Source organism: Pararge aegeria, chromosome 17 (genome assembly GCF_905163445.1).
Source record: "Pararge aegeria chromosome 17, ilParAegt1.1, whole genome shotgun sequence".
Classification (NCBI taxonomy): domain Eukaryota; kingdom Metazoa; phylum Arthropoda; class Insecta; order Lepidoptera; family Nymphalidae; genus Pararge; species Pararge aegeria.
The window spans coordinates 4106405-4122136 of NC_053196.1; the positions used below are offsets into that span (position 1 = coordinate 4106405).

General features: G+C 36.0%; 1 protein-coding gene across 1 annotated transcript in view; it reads right to left on the reverse strand.

Moving 5' to 3' along the window:
- Positions 1–3012: 3012 nt before the first annotated feature.
- LOC120631303 (chromosome transmission fidelity protein 18 homolog) overlaps positions 3013–15732 on the reverse strand; it is a 75001-nt gene continuing 62281 nt past the window's right edge. The window contains exons 15-16 of the mRNA XM_039900790.1: positions 9823–9877; positions 3013–3491 (exon numbers count right to left, since the gene is read on the reverse strand). Of these exons, the coding sequence (XP_039756724.1) occupies positions 3388–3491; positions 9823–9877 (159 nt within the window). The 3' untranslated portion in view covers positions 3013–3387. The remainder of the gene's footprint in view (positions 3492–9822; positions 9878–15732) is intronic.

The following is a 15732-nucleotide window of genomic DNA, read 5'->3' on the forward strand; positions in this document are numbered from 1 at the left end:
ATTAAAATAAAATAAAATAAAAAATATATACTTACTTAAAAATATATTTTTCACAGGGTTGCCCTGCCCTATTGTTTATAAAAAATCCTTAGTTGCATTGAGCTACTTTTGGAATGAGAAATAATGGGGCGCGGTACGGATGACCTCGACATGCTCGTGACTCATTCATTGTATCAGTCTAGCTACGCGTAGTATAGCGGCATGTATACGCATATATATAAAGAAAAAGATGTGATTTCGCATAACCAACATTCTGTCATAGCAGTTAAGGGAAGTTATGCTGACTACCTGGCGTTAATTTTGGGTATACTTTTATTTGAATTGATTAATTGTAAAATCTTTTATGTACAAAAATAAATTACAAAAACAATGTATTTATTGTTTAAACACAGTTATTCCACTTGTCGGCAGTCCTTACCTAAGACTGCCTCCTGTTCTTTTTAGATTACTTTTATATGTAAACTGGAATTTACGTTATCTGAAATTACAATTTCTTAATCGTACGATACTTTATATGGATGGTACCCAACTTCTCCTTTAATAATAAAGTAGTTCTGCATATTTTGTAATATATAAATCCAACATCACATTCCCATAGTGATAGATTTAACATACAATGTTTCTTATAATTAACTTTAATATATAGCTATGATATTATAGTAGATATATTGTCGGCGCCATTTTTGTAAATAGGAGCGAAAGAGAGGTAAATAAACCACTGCACTATGCACAAGGTGTGGAATTGTGGCGTCGCATCTTATATATAAGGTTGTATATACTTACTTGTAGCTTACTTCTTACATAAATAGATACTCTCACGTGACTAGTTGTTTTCATTATAATAAATAAAATATTATGTAAATGTACTTTCGTATTTTCATTGACAACCCTTTCTAAAAAGTTTTTTTATATTTATAAGTTCGCTATACTTAGCCGAATATATATGAATTTTATAATCAGAAATGAGGAGAAACAGTAGAACTAGAGTTACCGACATAGGTCAACGAGTCGCAAAGCTGAATTGTCAATAGGCGGGGCACATAGCTCGGGAAACCTATGGTGTGTTCATCCGAACCTAAGGTGTTGGAATGGCAACCCCCAATTAGGTGGACAGGCGACATCAAACGTGTCGCTGGGAGCTGCTGGAATTCAACGTTCCAGGATCTTGGATTTTGGAAAAAGATCTTTGTCCAGCAGTAGACGTTTATCGGTTGAAGGGATGATGATCATCACAGCGAATCCAATAGGCAGACATTGTTCTGCAGGAAAAGTAATTTAATATTGCTCTAAGCACTTATCTGTGCAACTCTTTCCAAACTTCTCTATCATTGACCTCACTTTCACACCACAGCCTTTCGTTTCATTTGTCTCACAAAATCTAGTCTCGGTCGTCTTATTTCCCTCTACTTTTCGCTCACTTATGTCGGCCATTTTTTTTTACCCAAAAAAGCGGCAACATTTAATACCTGTATCAATCAATATAATTAAATATTATGTCAGACCAACGTCATTTAAAACCACAGTCTAAAACACAGATTTTCCGAGATGTGAAGCTACCAAAGTTTTACTGGTGGCTTATATATACTAATATTAAAAAGAAGTAACGTTTATGAAATTTTAAGGGGTAATCTCTGGATCTCCTGATTCGATTTTTCAAAATTATTTTACAATATTTCCTAGAAGGTGCAAATCCCTTTGTGCGAGTTTTTGGTATATTTACAACACACGTTTAAAAACCCGCCCGGTGTGTGCGGTGCGATGGTAAAGTGGTGTAGAGGGAACGAGATGGAACAGTTCCTGAGTACACTCCCCGAAGTATATCCTATAAAACACCTACAAACTGATCAAGACTGTAACGTTTAGCCAACAGTGATGAATACTCGCCTATTGGTCTCCTGGCCTGGCGATCCACAGCATTCAAATGTCTGTCGGTTAAACCGTCACGATTAAGTTTTTGTGCAGTGTCTGAGAACTGCATATTCTCTCTATTTTCCACGTGCTGCCCTGTCTTCTATACCATCGAATTATTGCCCAAGATTCTGCTTGCAGTCTTGACTACTGCCATGCATTTTAAGAGTAAAACCTATCCGTTTTAAATCGATGGAACATCAAGGCAAAATTCACGTTCAAAGCCTTAGTGACGTCACCGGATCTTTGCGGCAAGATTCGTTTCGTCATATCTTTTGATTTTATTTAACATACTGGAAGCGAATATGGGTAAATAATTAGAACCATAACTATCTAGCAAAAATATATAACACTTTAAAATTTATATACATATATAACAAAATCGACTGGGCATACTTAACATTGCTAACTCTGTATTTATTTTTTATTACTACTATTAATACCAATTGGTACATATTAAATCACCAACTGTCCACTGCTGGGCATATAACTTTTGTAGGGAGTTCCAAAATTTTTGATAATAATTATATTGCACTTTAATTTGAATGGAATCTAAATTTATTTATTTATAATTATTACTAAATGGCATTTAATAAATCATTTTATATTATTTGACGGAGCACTGAGGGCTACTGAAGACAGCGCCACTCACACATATGGAGAAGGAGAAGTTAAAATGAAAAAAAAAGAAAATAGCATAGAATAACGCATAAAGGTTTCGGTCTCTGACACCATGTGAGACCGCGAAAATAATAAAAATAGCGAATCACATCACAATCTTATGTACATATAATTTTTATAAACTTCCATTAACCCTTTTCTAAAGTACCAAAAGCATTAAATAAGTCTGTCCCTAGCAAACAACAGCGATCATATTTCAAAAGTTGCACCATTTATCGCCACATCTGACGTGAACAATCGTAAATATTGTTTCTGATGTATTTATGTGGTAACTTCACAAGATTTTAGCGTTTATGCTCTTAGTCTCACTGTTAGGCACATGATGCTTTTGTAAGTTTTTGAGTTACCGCCTAAACTCAAAACTGCTACTTAAAGTTTCGGTATCAGGTGAAAGGGATGCTATAAATAAAACAAAGTTATAAATCTCTTTGTAATAAATATATTGTACAAAAGAAACGAAAGTTATTTTATACTTCATTTCAAAAGCACTTACAAATATAAAAAAGTACTGAGCTTAATAGCTCCTCAAACCATTGCTTTCCAATTTCAAACATATTAAAAACGAATTGTAACGATGCGCCAATATGAGTTTTTTTAAAACTCCTATTGGAAAAGGGGTATTCAATTACTTACTAGGGTCTCATGAAACAGTATTATTTTAATATGACAGCCTTGATGCCCAAACAATATGGAACATAATACATTTATTCTGAAACTTTAGCGTAATAAATATTAAAATAATGCTGCTTTAAGCGATGGCGGTGCCCTTTGGAAGGACACGGGCCAGCTGAGCCAGTCTTAAAACAAATCGCGCATCCGAACGTTACGTCGCACCGCGTTGTTGAAGCCCTCCCGGTACTGGTAGAAAACACTGCTGGAAGATATCACGTCTGACACTGCGTCTGCGAAAGAAAATATATAAATAAATACTTGCTAAGATGTCCTGGGCTCCTGGTAGTGTTACTTAGTAGTCTAGCTTTTTGAGTCAAAGCTCGTCCGGACATACTTCTCCAAGCACCAGGCTTATTTCTGCCGTTGCCGCCAGGGCGTGGTGTCGGTGTAATTACAGACAAATGAGACTTAACCCTACGCTTCATGATCATGGACACAGGGCGGCACGTAGTAGGGCTTGTGTAGGCTATGGGTTTTCCACTTATGGAATCGTCGGGTGAGCCATCAGCTTGGTCAGCATCCTGTATTAGGTACTATGAAAAGAACGTTATTCCTGGTAAGTTAAAATATGTTAAGGTAAAGAAGATCGCACTGGAAGACTCGTAGCCCTAAGTCAGTATCTGTCAAACTGAGAAGAAGTGTCAGAAGAGCACAGAACATCAGAGAATCATACTGTGGATCTATAATTAATTGTCGTCGAATCTTAGGAATATAAGATCACTCGCGATGTAGTTAGATGCAAGTAGTTCGCATTACACAACCTTCGATGTTACGACACACTGTTTTGTTTATTTATTATATGCCGTGTGGTGACGGCAGATCAGAATACAGTTGTCAACACCCTTCCTTTTCCCGCGGGTGTCGTACGAGGCGACTAAGGGAATATAAAGGAAAGCGGAGAGCTACTACCATCTACTGCGATTACCCAACCGCCTGCCCAGCGTGGTGATTATGGGCTCATATGGGAAACCCTACAGTTGGGAGTGGCCTTTAGTTGATTATGCTGATTTATTTAACAAAGAATTTTTAATAGCTATAAAAATATGAGACAAATCGCGTCAGCAAATTTTTGCGCCGTTGCTGTGGCATGCTGTGTGCGGTATTATCATATAATAGTTTCGATCACCACGCAACACAACGCTTCGCCGATCGCTTCGAATGCCCCGTGGGTTTATCCGGTTTCTAGTGGGAGAGGTGGTTTATACCCTGATGTAGAAAATCAGGGGCCTTACTAACGTCGTTCAAAGCAGTATTTTTTTTTTATATTATGGAAGTTTTGTTTTAGAGTAACTTCATTTTAAGATAATACTGTAGTCTTATCTTACTGTGTAAGGCGATCATATTAAGTCCCTAGAGACATTCTAAGTTGAGGAAGATAATTTGAATAAGTTAAATCATCTTGTCCCGTGTGTATCTACGGCAGAAGTCAAAAGAATTCGCTGAGCCAACTCCATAGATAATAAACTAATACCTGCTGCCGGCTCAGCAAGTATTTGTTTAAGACCTACCCTCCCCCCCAGGCCTCTCAAAGTAGGAGTATGCATAACAATGTTCAAACATGAATCACGCCCTCCAAAGACAATAAAGCATAAAACCTATTACGCGACGCGGGCGTAGGGCGGGCGGGATATAATCAACTTGTATAATTACTCGGGCGCGCACGCTGTTTGCGCGTGCTAATAGCCGCCATTGTAGGCTGCCGAGCCCACACTGGCTCTGCAAACCTATCGCATTATATAATCTCGCGTGTTCTCGCATTTAGGGTTCCACAGAGAACGTGAAAAACTCTTCGATCAATTGGAAATTTAAAGTCAAAGTAAAAAATATATTAGGCCAAGTAGGCACTTTTAATGCGTACATTACATCAAAAATGTGTATATGCTAGTGAGATAATGGCGATAACTAAATTCGCAAACATAAAACTAAAGAAATAAAGCTAAAAGGGTTCGAAGAAGTCCGCGCCCTGGTTTAAGAAGAAGCCCACAACAAACTCCTCACATTACGTATTAGAAAAATTATTGCTCTAAACAGGTTGGGTTAGCATAAATTTTTTATCGTTTCCATAATACCTCATTTATTTATTTCAATTGGGCGTTTTTGACGACTCATAGTCTTATAAATCGTTCGTCCCGAGTTCGAACAGTGGCGTGGGAAATTTGGGTATATAATTCTGTATTTTTTTTTTATTTACCATAAATTGTGATTTTGAACATATGAAGCATGAAGTATACAAAGGAAATAATAAAAACAAATAATAATACTAATGACAATTGCATTCAAGGGCTAACGTGTAGTGGACTAAATAAAGGAATATTATTTAGGTGTATTAGCTCTATTGTAACGTCGAGTCTGCCTATTTGTACTGACCACCGGTTGAGAACCATACAACCTCACAAAACCATAAATGCTGGGTTTCAAAATTCAAATTCAAAATTCATTTATTTCAAGTAGGCCTAATATAACTTTTGAAACGTCACGTATGTCTGTTTGTAGTGACTCTACCATCGGTTCGGAAGGCAGATTCTACCGAGAAAAAGCCGGTTAGAAACTCAACAGTTGCTGTTTTCCAACATCATTTTACAATTTAACAATCTTTGTTCTATCTTGTGTGAGATGAAAGCGGAGCGGCTTGCTTCCAGGCAACCTTTTCAATGAGAAGTTCATCAATAGGATAGTAACCTCGATGTATTAAATGTGTTTTTATACATTCTTTTAAATTATGTAATGGAACTTTCGGTAACATGTTATAAAAGCATATACTCAGCTCCACAACGGTTGTCTGTAATTTCCTAAAACGATATGCTGATGTTACTAATTTATTACCGTTTCTAGTAAGTCGATTGTATATGTCCACATTTTTGTTAATAAACAAAAAAAATGTTTTATTTTACAAAGATTAAATTGTTATTAATATATTGCGACACTACTGTAAGTATACCTATTTCTTTAAATTTTTCACGGAGTTATGCATGTACACCATAGAGTCTGTGGCATAGAAAAACGTTAAGTTCTTCATACATCAACGATCAAATTAATTATGAAACCTTCGCGTACGGAACACTGTTGTCCAAAAAAAAACTAGGTTTGTTTATAGCACGAGTTTCTTAATAACCTCCCTTTTACAGTGTGAAAGGCCCGGTAACTAGTGTAGCATTTTAATTTAGGTACGCTTTTATACGATGGTGAATTAAAGAGTGCAAAGTTGATGAGAAACGCTTTAATGAGCTTCATTCAGCGGGACGTTTTGTTAATGTCTTTTGCATTGTTTGACATTTACCTTATCAAAAATTCTATTGGATATGTGTGTTCAAACTATTTTTTTCTTTACTTTGAATGTATATAATCTTTTCATTGCTTTTTAATGTAAATAATACAATTAAAAAAAACAAAAAAAAACGTTTAACCGAATTACGAAATACTAAATCAAAAGAAGCATATTTATTTTTCCATATAAACGAATTCAAAACATTCTAAGTGTTTACTTATGAAAACACCATTGAAGATAAAAGAACGACACGCACATAGTACCTACGCAACGAGACGCGCACTTAATAAAGTGACAGTAGTCACTTCATTTTAATTTTGCATGCGATGTTATTTTATTTCTTTCAGTAAAAACTATGTTGGTTGAACTATATGGTTAACTCAAAAACTATTAGCGATTCGATTACACAAATAAATCTTAGAGGCAGTCCATAATGTACCTCTATAGCCTGTAAAGTATTATTTCGGTTTTTATTTACACGTTAATTACATATCGCAGCCCTAGGTAGATTTTCAGACGCAGCAATTCCCCACCAATGCAACCAAGCAGGCATTTATGTCACGACAAAAGCAAAATTCATGCAAAATTTTCAGCTCGATGGGTGCAGAACTTTTTGAGATTTGAAGCGTACACAAACCAACAACCAAATTTATATATATATAGATTAAATTTTTTTTTTTAAAGTCTTCCAAGCGCTGCGTACGTATTTCGTTGTATCTAACCATAACATACAAAACATACAAACATAGCCACCTAAAATAATAATCGTATTCGCTTACATAAACAATCAGTCAGTTTCCTAATGAACAATAACCAAGTAAGTATATATCTGCTATTAGTATTCAAAGTAATTAAGAACGAAATCCAGCGCAGTGAGACTCCGAAATAATGTTACGCTTTAGCTAATGATTACGAAATTGAAATTAAGTCTTGTTATATTAAGGAGAATAGCGAACACAATGGCAATACTCGGCTAAATCAAACATTAAGTCAATTTTACAACAATTGGCTTACGGAAACTCATTATAACTTGCTCCCACTCGGATCGTCTACGCGCTACTACGTTAGGGTTCTGTCTGATATTCTTTTATTAACACCCCCGTGAAAAGGGGTGTTTGAAGTTTGACCACTTTGTCTATCTATGTGACTCTGTGATAGTAGCGCTCACGGTTTTCTTTATTCTAAAGGTTTTTACAGGATTAATTTGTTACGTAACGACAGAAATACTGTAATATTTTTAATGCCAAATTGCTGTGGTATTTGAATTGTAAATTTATTATATCTATTAAGTGAAAGGTATGCTATTTTTGAGAAATAAAATATCTTCATCCTACAACCCCATAGCGTCGTTCTATAGAGAACAAAGTTTATTAAAAGCGAAGAAAACTTGTGGAAACCCAGCCCAGGCCTAGCTACACGGGGCCGGTTAGAGTAAAGAATATCAGGTAATCGATTCTGGACAGCTGTCGCGAAGCTTGGAGGTGACGAACTATCAACGCACGTGTTGCTTGACTGCTCGAGTTTAACAGAAAATATTCCTAGAATCTTCAGCCTCTAATAAGAATTGACCATAAAAAAAGCTAAGAGGCTTGAAGAACTTGTTCAGTGAAGAATGAAAGACGTGCTTTGTATCTACCGGACCGTAAGGTATTAGAATGAGGAGGATATGCCGCGTAACAGGGTACAATCACATTAAACCAACCCTTCATCCAACCACGAGCTAATTCAACAAACGAAAAAACGTAACTAACCACCAATGGACGTGCTACTGTAGTGTCCGAGCTTAGCAGACCTACCGTAAATCTTCCTAAAACCCCCAGCCTCGTTTTAACAAGAATTCAACCAATTAAAAGCGAAGAATCCCGAAGAAACCGGCGGAGGAAAGAACAAGAGGCATGCTATGTCTCTGTGAGTGATCAAGACACGCAGAAGTGTGCAATCGCCTTAAACCAACCCTTCATCCAACCGCTAGCTAATTCGACAAACAGTGTCTATTAAAATTCGGTATCCGTTACGGAATTAATATCAAAATGGTAGACAATCGGCGGCGCGATTAGCGCTGGGATCAGGTGCTCGAGTCCGGACGGGTGTCGCGGAATGAATATTAACAACCCGTTGGCGGCGCGGCGGTGAGCGTAATTGAAAATAATAGGCCCACCCGTAACGAGACGTGTGATTAACGTTATGTGATCACGGTACACAATTCGCCGTGCGGAGACGCGGTTTTGGGTCTCTGTTGTGTTGCGAACGCGTTACGCTGCATATTTTATTACGCCACTTACGGCAGGATCACACGACACAAGACGACACTTTAAGTCGCGGCACGTTTTATTTCTATCCTTTACACGTTAGCCCTTAACTGCAACCTCACCTGATGGTAAGAGATGAGGCTAAGATGGTAGCGGGCTAACATGTTAGGGGTACAGGAGTTATATTAAACCCATATCCCTAATTAGTTTCTACCAACATCGTACCGGAACACTTAGGCGCACATATTTGTCGGTAAGGTGGTAACTGGCCACGGCCGAAGCCTTACACCAAACCAGACCGGAAATTCAGAAATTAAGAGCTTTTCCCAGGGGATCGAACCAGGGACCTTTCACCTAATTTCGTTGTCGTTTATATCGTAACGAATCACGAAACAAAATGAATAATGCGATAAATAAATATAGATTTTTTTATTTTCTAAATTTTGATTTGACCAAACCCTCATTAGTTTTTCTCGCATGTCCGAGGGATTGCTGGTGAAAATGTTTCAGAATTAACTCCGCCTTTTGTAAGCCATGCAATAAAGAAAGAAAAAAAAAAACACTACTCCGATCGATCATGACATTTTTTTTTATTTACGTCATTATTATCATTGTCGATCCATTACCAGTACACCATACCTAATACACGCACGCACTCGGAATGAGAAAGGTTTAGGCCGTAGTCCACCACGGGGTTGGTAGACTTTACCTGCCATTGTGGAGAACTCTTGTTTCCTCTTGTTTGTTGTTGATGTCTTCATCGTTAATGCAACGGTTCCAACTCGGTCCACCCGCAAGTAAAGCCGAAGTCCTAACCACTAGGCTAGATACTAAAATAATATGTTTATTTGTAATATTTATACCACAATACAAGACCGGCATTAACTTTAGACGTGCGTTTCTATCGTTTTATTAATCGTACTTGAGAATTATTAAGTTGTTATTTTTTATACATTAATTTAATTTATTTCTTTTGACGACGATAATGACAAAAGGATTAAATAAAAAGCTTTTTTTTATCTACATATAGGTTTCCCGTTGTCTTACCTTGTTTCTGTACTTGAGCTACAGGAACAATCCGCCCGAAAAAATCTTTTTGTACCTGCAGCAATAAGAAAATACGTATGAAAATTAAGAAAAAAAAACAGTACAAACTTTTAACCTTTTCATCATCATCACTCTATAAACAGCCTATAATTAACTTCCCACTGCAGGGGAGATGTGAGAGAGATATGAGACACAGGACTCGTCTCTCATATCGCTGGTGTTATACCTATGGCAATTATATTAAACATACGAGTATACCATTTTTGCACTGTTTTTACGGTAAGGCGATAACTATTTAGGGCCAAACTTTAGTGGCGTGCAGACGGTTTTGAAACAAGGTGGGCAAAAGGTATGATATTGAAAAATTCACCTTCAATATGAGTTATACAAACAAATTGGGGAAAGCAGTGCTTAGGTGCTTATGTTAAGTGCACACTACTGGGCCGAAGTCTCGAAACCGGACAAAACAAGGTTGTAGCTGACAAGCAGGATATTGTATTTAAAGCGCACTGGATGTCAGCCTTAGTATGTAGTAACATTAAATATATTAACTAACACAGATATTAAGTTGATGTGAATTACTAATACATGGACCCATTTAGTCTAAATTAAAAAATCTAAAATGCCCTTGCCGAAACCAGGCTCACCCACTTAGGCTAGTCTTATGACTACAGCGCTCATCAATGCGCCGGGAGGTCGTTGAAATTTACAACAATAATGACGATTTGAATGGTCCGAAAATGCTGTTTACTCAAAACAATATTCGCGTTAAAACTAGCTCGCAACACGAGCCCCAAGCGCCTCATTACTCCACTTACAAGACCGCGTCTCGTCGCGTACAATTAAAAAACACATTTTCCACCAAATTGCTTTTTACTCTGCGCCCACGGCGTCAACACATTGCGACTCCAATTAGAAATCACAACCGTGCAATGTACCATCGCAGACTAAGCGAAAAAGATGGACGGACCCTTTCACTAGCAAAGTGGTTTATTGTTTTGGCTCTGACAAAACATCTTTATAAATCTTGAATGATGAATATACTTTTATTGCACACCACAAAAAGTACATAAAAAAAAGAAAAGTATAACAAAACAACGTATACAATTTGGCGGCCTTATTGCTTCATAGCGATTTCTTCCAGGCAATCAATGGCGATGAAAAAAAATACAGAAAATGGGTTGGTTGGTGCTCATATACATATACCCATAAAATAAATATATCATTACTTAAATAAATATATATTACATATAAAATATTATTTGTACATAAAGAAAAATAAATATTATATAAACCAATACAAATGTAATATATAAAAATTATATTTAATTATAAATAATATAATAAATTAAATATGAAACAAAATAAAATAACAAAACAAAATAAATCTTCTGGTTAATTAAACAATACTTTAAAATTGAAATGGCTTAGCAAGCTTTGATAAAAACGAATTATACGAGCGGGCTATTGCCAATCTTTGATGTCTTCTTCTTCTTTTGCTTTTTTTGGCTTATCTTTGATGTCATTAATGCTTACAGTTATGATGATACACCTATTCAGTAATCTTCATTGACATACCAATGCATAAGTTTGAAAAATGTGTTAAAACCCATCTATTTCAGCGAGGTTAAAATACAATTAAGGAATATCTTAACGATGATTTTGCTGAGAAGCATCCGGCTCCGTTGACATCTCTCACGAGATAGAAAGATTAATATTCAATGTAAATCGTTAATGATTGGACAGAGCATAGCAGAGAAAGAATCTACCTTCCGTAGCAGTGGTAGAGTAATTACAAGGAGGCAGACTGTTGTTTCAAAAGTGCTTATAGAGTACACCTACTTGAAAATGTAATTTGCCGCTTTTAAATTCTCCACTAGCCTGGATTTTAATTCTTTACTTTGTCGTTGAAATCGTAACTACGAAAATATGTCGCAAGTTACGTCTACGAGAGTAATCCATTGTCCGTTTTCCTTTTTATGTGAGTCTGTGCGCAACACTAAGTGGACTTGTGTATATGCCTATTTTACGCCAAATTCACATCTAATTCTATGTGGCATAAAGGCTTGAATCGTTTAAAAATTCTGTTGACTATAGTTCGTTTAATTATAAAACCTCAATGTATAGTGGACCACAGGGAAGTGAGTTTCAAGTATTAGAATTGTAGAGTATTTCAGGCTTTATGTAAGAATAAATAGAATCTTTTTTGCGTTAATCGCTTTTGTGTTCAGTTCGTGGGTATGTAGGATAGTTCATGTACGCAAAGTTGAGTGCTGTCTTGATGTGAGACATCGTTAGTGCTGATTGTGGTAACGACGTTGTTACACCTATGCAAGTATGTACTCAGCTGGAAGGGAAATCTACGTGATGAGGTTTTTAGGCTGTTAATGTATGAACAAGGTGTTTCATACCATACTATTAGGTATAGTTTATTATAGTTTCAAGTTGCCACTTGTCAAATGTTTCCCACATTTGACGAGTGGGAAACTGAAGCCGAGACCAAAGCAAGGGTGTGGATGCATAAAAATCAGACCACTCGAAGTATACAACGAAATTTTATAAATGTTCAAAGTGACTTCATAATATTACGACAGTTTTTCTAGGAATAAATTTGGATTCTAAACTTCAATGAGGCCCTCATGTAAATAATTTATTGAACAGGCTTAGTTCTGCTGCCTATGCGGTAAAGAAGATACGCCATATGACCGACGTAGAAACTGCTAGACTGGTATATTTTAGTTACTTTCACAGCATTATGTCATATGGAATTTTATTTGGGGTAATGCTGCTGATATTAGCACTATTTTCGTGCTGAAGAGGGCTGTTCGTTCAATCTACAAAATAGGTCCGAGAGAGTCATTAAGAGATAAATTTAAAAGTTTTAAAATAATGACAGTGTATAGTCAGTACATATTTGAAAATTTAATGGACGTTCATAAGAACATTTCTAAATTCAGAAAAAAAATGTGACTGCAATAATTTAAACATTAGAAGTAAGAATAAACTTACAGTGCAATATACTAGGTTACATAAAATTCATAATTCGTTTAAAGGACATTGCATACAATTCTATAATAAACTACCCATTGACATCTTGGAGATGTCTCTTAAAAAGTTCAAAGTTTGTATTAAACGTAAGCTTATAGAAAAGTCCTATTATAGTATAAAGGATAGATAGATAGATAGATAAATTCTTTATTGCACACAATTTATAATATAAATTGAAAACATAAATACAAGAAGAATAACAATGCGCAAAGGACTACGTAATCAATAAAAAAGCTTGGGTGTGAATTATTGCTCTAACCAGGTTGCTCTTCTAATAATTTTAAATGAAATTGTGAGATGGTGATAACAAAAAGAACACCCGGCTTAGTTTGTTGTGGGCTTCTTCTTAGACCAGGACGCGTTTGGAACCCTCGTAGCTTCAGTTTTAAGTTTACGAATCTGTTATCGCCATCATCTCACTACCGTGTAATTCTTATCAACGCATGAAAAGTGCCACCTATGGGCCTACTTGAATAAAGATATTTTTTGACTTTATTAACTAGAAATTTTCTAGGCTACGAACATTCTACGGAGGTCTACGACATTGTGCTACGAAATATTGATCTTAAATCAATCGAAGCTGATTTCTACGTAAAAATTTGTCTACTAGTTAACTAAATTCTAAATTAATTTTAAATTGAATGAAAAGATTAATAAAGTTACGTTTTTTACTTAAATGTTATATTTTGCAATATTCATATCGACAAACATTACATTGATTATATATACATGATTATGCAGTGTATTTTTTCACCAGTTCTAGCACCCTGTAAACACCACTGATAACATTATTTAGGTATAACATATAATTTTTATCGCAATCGATATAAGCATATCAAAAACAGATTGACAAACAATATCATAGCAAGGCGAGGCAATAGCGAAGCAATAACTTGTTTGTTATTCCAGTAGTATTGACAATAACATTGAAACGAATCGAAGTTGTATGTGTATGGTGCAAGTTATAGCATACAGCGTTTTAAGATACAATTTAAATTTTTTTCACCTCTTTCTATACCCTTCAAATTGTTTCGTGTACACTAACCTAATAATGCATTCTAACAGCATGTAAATTTCTAGATTGCGTACAACAATTATTTTTACTATGCATGTATATTTAACTTAATAAAGGCAATCTAATAATATTCTAAACCCACTTATTAGGTAGTCCAATCTGAAGTTGCAAAATGGCGGTTTGTGCAAGTGCAAACAGGGCATAGGTCCCCACTGAGATTCGTGTTAATGTGTTCTTACGTGAGCCAAAACGTTATTCTGGCCCACTTAATAACTTCTTCGAAGGGCAATATGTTCGATTACAGCGCAAGCTCTAAATCGCGTCACATGGAATAAATGGTGGAATAAATGCTCGAGAAATTATCCTTTATTAAGGGATTAGGAGCCTATTATGGGATTGGCTGAAGAGTGTGACCAATACCGATACGATATCTGTTGATATATAGGTTTGACATGATTCTAAAGCCTGGTCAGACTTATTAGTGCTGAATGTGGTTTGCCGCATCCGCTTATGTTTCAGCACATAGAAACATTTTCCCGCTTTCGCTTACGTTTTGTCACACGGAATAACTTCGTTGTAGGGCAATATTTCCGATTACGAGACGCGGCGCGAGCGATAAATCGCGCCACACGGCGACATAAACACAATTTGTCGCTCATAAAAGTTATCCTTACGATACCATGTACGTTACGCCCCCTATAGGTGATTGGCTGAAGTGTGTAGCCGATATACCGGTTATTGTCAATCACGAGATGATCAAAGTTGTTTTAGGATAATATAGTTTCGCGAGTTACTGCGACACGTATCGGTTTATTGTTTGAGTGCTTTTGAAATTTATAATAATCAGATATAATGGGCTATATCAGACTATATTGGAAGCGGTGATAGCCAGGTTAGAGCTTTAGCTTGCCTTTCGGGCCATTTTTAACATAATAAATAATAACTAGCTGACCCGTACAACTTCGTTGCACCAAATCGGTTATTACCGGAAAACACGAATAACAGGACATTTTCTAAAAACGAATCCTAGCTAGATCATTTCATGAAAATCGTTGGAGCCGATTCCGAGATTCCAATTATATATATTGCTCGTTTAGAGCTATAAGATGTTAGTGTAGTTAAGTTATAAGTAGTTACTTGTTAGTGCATAATTTTGAGTAGAATATATGCATAATTTAGTACCACGATCATCATCATCATCATCATCATCATCAAGACATTAGAGGCCCAGTACAAGGTACAGTACAAAGGATCATCTCAGGATTGGAAGGGTTTAAGCTGTCCCACCACGCGGGCCAAGTACGGATTAATAGACTCCACACGTATTTGAGATCATCAAAGAGAACTCGCAGGCATGCAGGTTTTCTCACGGTGTTTTCCTTCATCGTTAAAGCATAATTAATTGTTTTATCTCCTTTAGGATAGATTTCGGTCAGCCCGAAAGTTAGGCTCATATCCTAACCACCAGATTATTACAGCTTTTTACCGATGAATGTCAAGTATCCAATAGGAGCGGTTAGCATCACTAAGATAGAAATAATAAATAAATATACTACGACAATACACACATCGCTATCTAGTCCCAAAGTAGCTAGCTTGTGTGATGGGTGAAAAGAAGGTTTAAAGAAGTTAAAATAATGACGGTGCATAGTCAGTACATATATGAAAATTTAATTTATGTCCATAAAAATATATCAAAATTTAAAAAGAAAATGCACTGTAACAATATAAATATTAGAAGCAAAAATAAACTCGCTGTGCAGTTTACTAGGCTACACAAAATTGCAAATTCATTCAAGGGCAATTGTATATTATTTTATAACAAATTACCAAATGAAATCTTTGAG